General features: G+C 51.2%; 1 protein-coding gene across 5 annotated transcripts in view; it reads right to left on the bottom strand.

Annotated features, from left to right (window-relative positions):
• Positions 1-9,754, bottom strand: part of LOC129838045 (protein tweety homolog 1-like) — a 191,638-nt gene that overhangs the window by 18,312 nt on the left and 163,572 nt on the right. For all 5 annotated transcript variants that reach the window (XM_055904710.1, XM_055904714.1, XM_055904709.1 and 2 more), the window contains exons 5-7: positions 2,610-2,947; positions 2,303-2,398; positions 1,968-2,040 (exon numbers count right to left, since the gene is read on the bottom strand). In XM_055904710.1, the coding sequence (XP_055760685.1) occupies positions 1,968-2,040; positions 2,303-2,398; positions 2,610-2,947 (507 nt within the window). The remainder of the gene's footprint in view (positions 1-1,967; positions 2,041-2,302; positions 2,399-2,609; positions 2,948-9,754) is intronic.

Below are 9,754 nucleotides of genomic sequence, written 5' to 3'. Positions count from 1 at the left end.
AGGTTTTTCTAAGGTTTTGATCAGTAACCATAGTCAAATAGTTAGCCACGGTGTACTGTCGATTTAGGGCCAGATAGCACTGCATTTTGCTCTGTGCTTGTGCTTGTGTTTCCCAATAAGCAATGTAGTTTTGTTTTGACTGTGTTGTAATTTGGTTTATTCTGATTGATTGGATGTTCTGGTCCTGAGGCTTCAGTGTGTTAGTAGAACAGGTTTGTGAACTCAGCCCCAGGACCAGCTGGATGAGGGGACTCTTTTCTTTGCTCAGCTCTTGGTATTGCAGGGCTTGGTAGTGATATGAGAGGGGGTCACTGTATTTTAGATGTTTCCAAAACTTAATTGCTCTTTTTTGAGTTTTTATTATTAGTGGATATTTGCCTAATTCTGCCCTGCATGCATTGTTTGTAGTTTTCCTCTGGACATGTAGGAGAATCTTACAGAACTCTGCATGCAGGGTTTCAATGGGATGTTTGTCCCATTTGATGAAATCTTGTTTTGCAAGTGGACCCCACACCTCGCTGCCATAAAGTGCAATTGGTTCAATGACATATTCAATTATTTTTAGCCAAATTTTAATAGGTGTTTCAATTTGAATTTGCTTTTTAATTGCGTAGAATGCCTTGCGTGCTTTCTCTCTCAGTTCATTCACTGCCTCATTAAGGTGTCCAGTTGAGCTTATTTTTAAACCTAAGTAATTGTAGTGTGTGCAGTACTCTATACATTTTGTACCAATTGAGAACTTTGGTCTAATTCCCTGAGATCTGGATCTTCTCTGGAAAATCATTATTTTAGTCTTTTTGGGGTTTACTGCCAGGGCCCAGGTCTGGCAGTACTGCTCTAGCAGATCCAGGCTCTGCTGTAGGCCATGTGCTGTGGGTGACAACAGGCATAGGTCATCTGCGAAGAGTAGGCATTTAACCTCTGAATTATGGAGACTAACACCAGGGGCTGAGGATTTTTCTAGAATAGTGGCCAATTCGTTGATGTAAATATTGAAGAGTGCAGGGCTCAGATTACAACCCTGACGAAGGCCCCGCCCCTGGTTAAAGAATTCTGTTCTTTTCTTGCCAATTTTAATGCTGCACGTATTGCCAGTATTGCCACCAACATGGGGTGGGTGGACTCTCTCTCTCTCTGGGACTCTCTCTCTCTCTGGGACTCTCTCTCTCTCTGGGACTCTCTCTCTCTCTGGGACTCTCTCTCTCTCTGGGACTCTCTCTCTCTCTGGGACTCTCTCTCTCTGGGACTCTCTCTCTCTCTGGGACTCTCTCTCTCTCTGGGACTCTCTCTCTCTCTGGGACTCTCTCTCTCTGGGACTCTCTCTCTCTCTGGGACTCTCTCTCTCTGGGACTCTCTCTCTCTCTGGGACTCTCTCTCTCTCTGGGACTCTCTCTCTCTCTGGGACTCTCTCTCTCTCTGGGACTCTCTCTCTCTCTGGGACTCTCTCTCTCTGGGACTCTCTCTCTCTGGGACTCTCTCTCTCTGGGACTCTCTCTCTCTGGGACTCTCTCTCTCTCTGGGACTCTCTCTCTCTCTGGGACTCTCTCTCTCTCTGGGACTCTCTCTCTCTCTGGGACTCTCTCTCTCTCTGGGACTCTCTCTCTCTGGGACTCTCTCTCTCTGGGACTCTCTCTCTCTGTCTCTGAAAAGCACTTGTGTTCTTCTTCCATCTCCTCCAAGCCATACGCCCACACACTAACACACACACACTGTTCACAAACACACAGAAAATACACAGAACACACCTACACACTAATTTCTGCCCTATTTTCCCTCCTTCTTGGTCCCCTGCCATGACTGCAGACACCAACAGAAGTACATAGCCATTCTATTCTGCTCTGGCCGGGACTTCTTTAAGACATTCCTGAGATACTCTCGAGCCATCCATGAACGACCAACTCCCTCCCTTCCCCTCAACAACACACACCACCCCTCCTCCTCTCCTCCCTTTATCCGTCAGTACTCACCACCACAGTGGCAGTCTCCAGGCCCAGGGAGCCCCAGCTCAGGAACAGAGCCATCCAGGCCAGCACCGTCATCCTGGGAGGAGAAAAACCACACACACAGGGGTCAGCTAAGGACCAACCATCAACCATCATATATTACACAGCCTATATAACACAGAGTCACAGAGCATTACAAACTCAGTGTTGTTCGATGCAATACAACACACAGGATTTAACTATCGGTCTCTCTCTGTGTGTATATGTATATGTATGTGTGTGTGTGTGTGTGTGTGTGTGTGTGTGTGTGTGTGTGTGTGTGTGTGTGTGTGTGTGTGTGTGTGTGCGCGCGCGCTTACAGGATGAGGAGCCAGCGGGCCTGTTTGGCTAGCCCCAGCAGGATGAACAGACACACTAGGAGGTCCAGCAGCAACAGCAGCACGTAGGACAGCCACCTACAGCCCAGGAGATAACAGCCATCTCAGCAATAGGACACCATAGAACCACCCAATGCAGGGAATACACTTCCAAATACATTTCTATGGTGCTGAACGCAAAACTCAATCTTTCAGCAAACCACAAGGGAGAGATATACTGACACACGCTATGTGTGTTCTTAACACCCAATTTAAAACATTGAAGAAGAAGACACTCCCACTCCCTCACCTGTAGTCCTCGTTGACCATCAGTGTGTTGGCTGCCCAGCCAGGGGAGAAGGGGCTTGGCATGACCCCCCCGACTGGTGCCACTGTGGAGGCCATGGAGGGGGGCACAGGGGTGAGGGCTGCTATGGGAGGATCTCCGCTAATGTTACTGCTGTTCCAGGCACCCCCGTCAGAGGAGCGAGCCATGGTCAGAGAGGTGACCAGGGACACCACGTTCTCTGACAGTCTCCTACAGTTCCGGGTGGACACCAAGTAGGGCTTACTGCCTGTAAACAGCTCCTCCATGGTGGTCAGGGGCCCGGCGATGGACAGCTGTAGCCCAGAGATTGTGTCTGAAACCTGGGGAGGCGGAGAGGGAGGGGTGGGGCAGGACAGGGAGGTGGAGGTTATGAGCCATACAATCAATCTCATGGTCATGTAATCATAGAGATTTTGTAGTTGTATAATCAACAACATGGGGTGGGTGGAGATTGAATTACAATGAAAAACATGTAGAGGAAAGAGGGCATCCATCACCCAGACAGATAAACCACTGTGTGACCGCGTGGGGACAGACAGATAAACCACTGAGTGACCTCGTGGGGACAGACAGATAAACCACTGAGTGACCGCGTGGGGACAGACATATAGACCACTGAGTGACCGTGTGGGGACAGACATATAAACCACTGAGTGACCATGTGGGGACAGACATATAAACCACTGAGTGACAGCGTGGGGACAGACAGATAAACCACTGAGTGACCGCGTGAGGACAGACATATAAACCACTGAATAACCGCGTGGGGACAGACATATAAACCACTGAGTGACCGCATGGGGACAGACATATAAACCACTGAGTGACCGCGTGGGGACAGACATATAAACCACTGAGTGACCGCGTGGGGACAGACATATAAACCACTGAGTGACCGCGTGGGGACAGACATATAAACCACTGAGTGACCGCGTGGGGACAGACAGATAAACCACTGAGTGACCGCGTGGGGACAGACATATAAACCACTGAGTGACCGCATGGGGACAGACATATAAACCACTGAGTGTCCGCGTGGGGACAGACATATAAACCACTGAGTGACAGACATATAAACCACTGAGTGACCGCATGGGGACAGACAGATAAACCGCTGAGTGACCGCGTGGGGACAGACATATAAACCACTGAGCGACCGCGTGGGGACAGACAGATAAACCACTGAGTGACCGCGTGGGGACAGACAGATAAACCACTGAGTCAGAGACATATAAACCACTGAGTGACGGCGTGGGGACAGACATATAAACCACTGAATGACCGCGTGGGGACAGACAGATAAACCCCTGAGTGACCGCGTGGGGACAGACATATAAACCACTGAGTGACCACGTGGGGACAGACATACAAACCAATGAGTGACCGGGTGGGGACAGACAGATAAATCACTGAGTGACCGCGTGGGGAAAGACAGATAAACCACTGAGTGACTGCGTGGGGACAGACATATAAACCACTGAGTGACCGCGTGGGGACAGACATATAAACCAATGAGTGACCGCGTGGGGACAGACATATAAACCACTGAGTGACCGCGTGGGGACAGACATATAAATCACTGAGTGAACGTGTGGGGACAGACATATAAACCACTGAGTGAACGCGTGGGGACAGACATATAAACCACTGAGTGACCGCGTGGGGACAGACATATAAATCACTGAGTGACCGCGTGGGGACAGACAGATAAACCACTGAGTGACAGACATATAAACCACTGAGTGACCGCGTGGGGACAGACAGATCAACCACTGAGTAACAGACATATAAATCACTGAGTGACCGCGTGGGGACAGACAGAGAAACCACTGAGTGACTGCGTGGGGAAAGACAGATAAACCACTGAGTGACTGCGTGGGGACAGACATATAAACCACTGAGTGACCGCGTGGGGACAGACATATACACCAATGAGTGACCGCGTGGGGACAGACATATAAACCACTGAGTGACCGCGTTGGGACAGACATATAAATCACTGAGTGAACGTGTGGGGACAGACATATAAACCACTGAGTGACCGCGTGGGGACAGACATATAAACCACTGAGTGACCGCGTGGGGACAGACATATAAATCACTGAGTGACCGCGTGGGGACAGACAGATAAACCACTGAGTAACAGACATATAAACCACTGAGTGACCGCGTGGGGACAGACAGATCAACCACTGAGTAACAGACATATAAACCACTGAATGACCGCGTGGGGACAGACAGATAAACCACTGAGTGACAGACATATAAACCACTGAGTGACCGCGTGGGGACAGACAGATCAACCACTGAGTAACAGACATATAAATCACTGAGTGACCGCGTGGGGACAGACAGAGAAACCACTGAGTGACCGCGTGGGGACAGACATATAAACCAGTGAGTGACCGTGTGGGGACAGACATATAAACCACTGAGTGACAGCATGGGGACAGACATATAAACCACTGAGTGACAGCGTGGGGACAGACATATTAGCCACTGTGGGACCGCGTGGGGACAGACATATAAACCACTGAGGGACCGCGTGGGGACAGACAGATAAATCACTGAGTGACCGCGTGGGGACAGACATATACACCACTGAGTGACCGCGTGGGGACAGACATATAAACCACTGAGTGACCGCGTGGGGACAGACATATAAACCACTGAGTGACCGCGTGGGGACAGACAGATAAACCGCTGAGTGACCGCGTGGGGACAGACAGATAAACCACTGAGCGACCGCGTGGGGACAAACAGATAAACCACTGAGTGACCGCGTGGGGACAGACAGATAAACCACTGAGTCAGAGACATATAAACCACTGAGTGACGGCGTGGGGACAGACATATAAACCACTGAATGACCGCGTGGGGACAGACAGATTAACCACTGAGTGACCGCGTGGGGACAGACATATAAACCACTGAGTGACCACGTGGGGACAAACATACAAACCAATGAGTGACCGCTTGGGGACAGACAGATAAATCACTGAGCGACCGCGTGGGGAAAGACAGATAAACCAATGAGTGACCGCGTGGGGACAGACATATAAACCACTGAGTGACCGCGTGGGGACAGACATATAAATCACTGAGTGACCGTGTGGGGACAGACATATAAACCACTGAGTGACCGCGTGGAGACAGACATATAAACCACTGAGTGACCGCGTAGGGACAGACAGATCAACCACTGAGTGACCGCATGGGGACAGACAGATAAACCACTGTGTGACCGCGTGGGGACAGACAGATAAACCACTGAGTGACCGCGTGGGGACAGACAGATAAACCACTGAGTGACCGCGTGGGGACAGACAGATAAACCACTGAGTGACCGCGTGGGGACAGACAGATAAACCACTGTGTGACCGCGTGGGGACAGACAGATAAACCACTGTGTGACCGCGTGGGGACAGACAGATAAACCACTGAGTGACCGCGTGGGGACAGACATATAAACCACTGTGTGACCGCGTGGGGACAGACATATAAACCACTGTGTGACCGCGTGGGGACAGACAGATAAACCACTGTGTGACCGCGTGGGGACAGACATATAAACCACTGAGTGACCGCGTGGGGACAGACATATAAACCACTGAGTGACCGCGTGGGGACAGACAGATAAACCACTGTGTGACCGCATGGGGACAGACATATAAACCACTGAGTGACCGCGTGGGGACAGATATATAAACCACTGAGTGACAGACATATAAACCACTGAGTGGCCGCGTGGGGACAGATATATAAACCACTGAATGACCGCTTGGGGACAGACAGATAAACCACTGAGTGACCGCGTGGGGACAGACATATAAACTACTGAGTGACCGCGTGGGGACAGATATATAAACCACTGAGTGACCGCGTGGGGACAGACAGATAAACCACTGAGTGACCGCGTGGGGACAGACAGATAAACCACTCAGTGACCGCGTGGGGACAGACAGATAAACCACTGAGTGACCGAGTGGGGACAGACAGATAAACCACTGAGTGACCGCATGGAGAAAGACAGATAAACCACTGAGCGACCGCGTAGGGACAGACATATAAACCACTGAGCGACCGCGTGGGGACAGACATATAAACCACTGAGTGACCGCGTGGGGACAGACAGATAAACCACTGAGTGACCGCGTGGGGACAGACATATAAACCACTGAGTGACCGTGTGGGGACAGACATATAAACCACTGAGTGACCGCGTGGGGACAGACAGATAAACCACTGAGTGACCGCGTGGGGACAGACAGATAAACCACTCAGTGACCGCGTGGGGACAGACAGATAAACCACTGAGTGACCGAGCGGGGACAGACAGATAAACCACTGAGTGACCGCATGGAGAAAGACAGATAAACCACTGAGTGACCGCGTAGGGACAGACAGATCAACCACTGAGTGAACGCATGGGGACAGACAGATAAACCACTGTGTGACCGCGTGGGGACAGACAGATAAACCACTGAGTGACCGCGTGGGGACAGACATATAAACCACTGAGTGACAGACATATAAACCACTATGTGGCCGCGTGGGGACAGACATATAAACCACTGAATGACCGCGTGGGGACAGACAGATAAACCACTGAGTGACCGCGTGGGGACAGACATATAAACTACTGAGTGACCGCGTGGGGACAGACAGATAAACCACTGAGTGACCGCGTGGGGACAGACAGATAAACCACTGAGGGACCGCGTCGGGACAGACAGATAAACCACTGAGTGACCGCGTGGGGACAGACATATAAACCACTGAGTGACCGCGTGGGGACAGACATATAAACCACTGAGTGACAGACATATAAACCCCTGAGTGACCGCGTGGGGACAGACAGATCAACCACTGAGTGACAGACATATAAACCCCTGAGTGAGCGCGTGGGGACAGACAGATAAACCACTGAATGACCGCGTGGGGACAGACAGATAAACCACTGAGTGACCGCGTGGGGACAGACATATAAACCAATGAGTGACCGCGTGGGGACAGACAGATAAACCACTGAGTGACCGCATGGAGAAAGACAGATAAACCACTGAGTGACCGCGTAGGGACAGACATATAAACCACTGAGCGACCGCGTGGGGACAGACATATAAACCACTGAGTGACCGCGTGGGGACAGACATATTAGCCACTGTGGGACCGCGTGGGGACAGACATATAAACCACTGAGGGACCGCGTGGGGACAGACAGATAAACCACTGAGTGACCGCGTGGGGACAGACATATAAACCACTGAGTGACCGCGTGGGGACAGACAGATAAACCACTGAATAACCGCGTGGGGACAGACATATAAACCACTGAGTGACCGCATGGGGACAGACATATAAACCACTGAGTGACCGCGTGGGGACAGACATATAAACCACTGAGTGACCGCGTGGGGACAGACATATAAACCACTGAGTGACCGCGTGGGGACAGACATATAAACCACTGAGTGACCGCGTGGGGACAGACAGATAAACCACTGAGTGACCGCGTGGGGACAGACATATAAACCACTGAGTGACCGCGTGGGGACAGACATATTAGCCACTGTGGGACCGCGTGGGGACAGACATATAAACCACTGAGGGACCGCGTGGGGACAGACAGATAAACCACTGAGTGACCGCGTGGGGACAGACATATAAACCACTGAGTGACCGCGTGGGGACAGACAGATAAACCACTGAATAACCGCGTGGGGACAGACATATAAACCACTGAGTGACCGCATGGGGACAGACATATAAACCACTGAGTGACCGCGTGGGGACAGACATATAAACCACTGAGTGACCGCGTGGGGACAGACATATAAACCACTGAGTGACCGCGTGGGGACAGACATATAAACCACTGAGTGACCGCGTGGGGACAGACAGATAAACCACTGAGTGACCGCGTGGGGACAGACATATAAACCACTGAGTGACCGCGTGGGGACAGACATATAAACCACTGAGTGTCCGCGTGGGGACAGACATATAAACCACTGAGTGACAGACATATAAACCACTGAGTGACCGCGTGGGGACAGACAGATAAACCGCTGAGTGACCGCGTGGGGACAGACATATAAACCACTGAGCGACCGCGTGGGGACAGACATATAAACCACTGAGTGACAGACATATAAACCACTGAGTGACCGCGTGGGGACAGACAGATAAACCGCTGAGTGACCGCGTGGGGACAGACATATAAACCACTGAGCGACCGCGTGGGGACAGACAGATAAACCACTGAGTGACCGCGTGGGGACAGACAGATAAACCACTGAGTCAGATACATATAAACCACTGAGTGACGGCGTGGGGACAGACATATAAACCACTGAGTGACCGTGTGGGGACAGACATATAAACCACTGAGTGACCGCGTGGAGACAGACATATAAACCACTGAGTGACCGCGTAGGGACAGACAGATCAACCACTGAGTGACCGCATGGGGACAGACAGATAAACCACTGTGTGACCGCGTGGGGACAGACAGATAAACCACTGAGTGACCGCGTGGGGACAGACAGATAAACCACTGAGTGACCGCGTGGGGACAGACAGATAAACCACTGAGTGACCGCGTGGGGACAGACAGATAAACCACTGTGTGACCGCGTGGGGACAGACAGATAAACCACTGTGTGACCGCGTGGGGACAGACAGATAAACCACTGAGTGACCGCGTGGGGACAGACATATAAACCACTGTGTGACCGCGTGGGGACAGACATATAAACCACTGTGTGACCGCGTGGGGACAGACAGATAAACCACTGTGTGACCGCGTGGGGACAGACATATAAACCACTGAGTGACCGCGTGGGGACAGACATATAAACCACTGAGTGACCGCGTGGGGACAGACAGATAAACCACTGTGTGACCGCATGGGGACAGACATATAAACCACTGAGTGACCGCGTGGGGACAGATATATAAACCACTGAGTGACAGACATATAAACCACTGAGTGGCCGCGTGGGGACAGATATATAAACCACTGAATGACCGCTTGGGGACAGACAGATAAACCACTGAGTGACCGCGTGGGGACAGACATATAAACTACTGAGTGACCGCGTGGGGACAGATATATAAACCAC

Source organism: Salvelinus fontinalis, chromosome 38, assembly GCF_029448725.1.
Source record: "Salvelinus fontinalis isolate EN_2023a chromosome 38, ASM2944872v1, whole genome shotgun sequence".
NCBI lineage: Eukaryota > Metazoa > Chordata > Actinopteri > Salmoniformes > Salmonidae > Salvelinus > Salvelinus fontinalis.
Note: the sequence above shows the minus strand (reverse complement) of the source record. Positions and strands in the feature narration are given on the sequence as shown.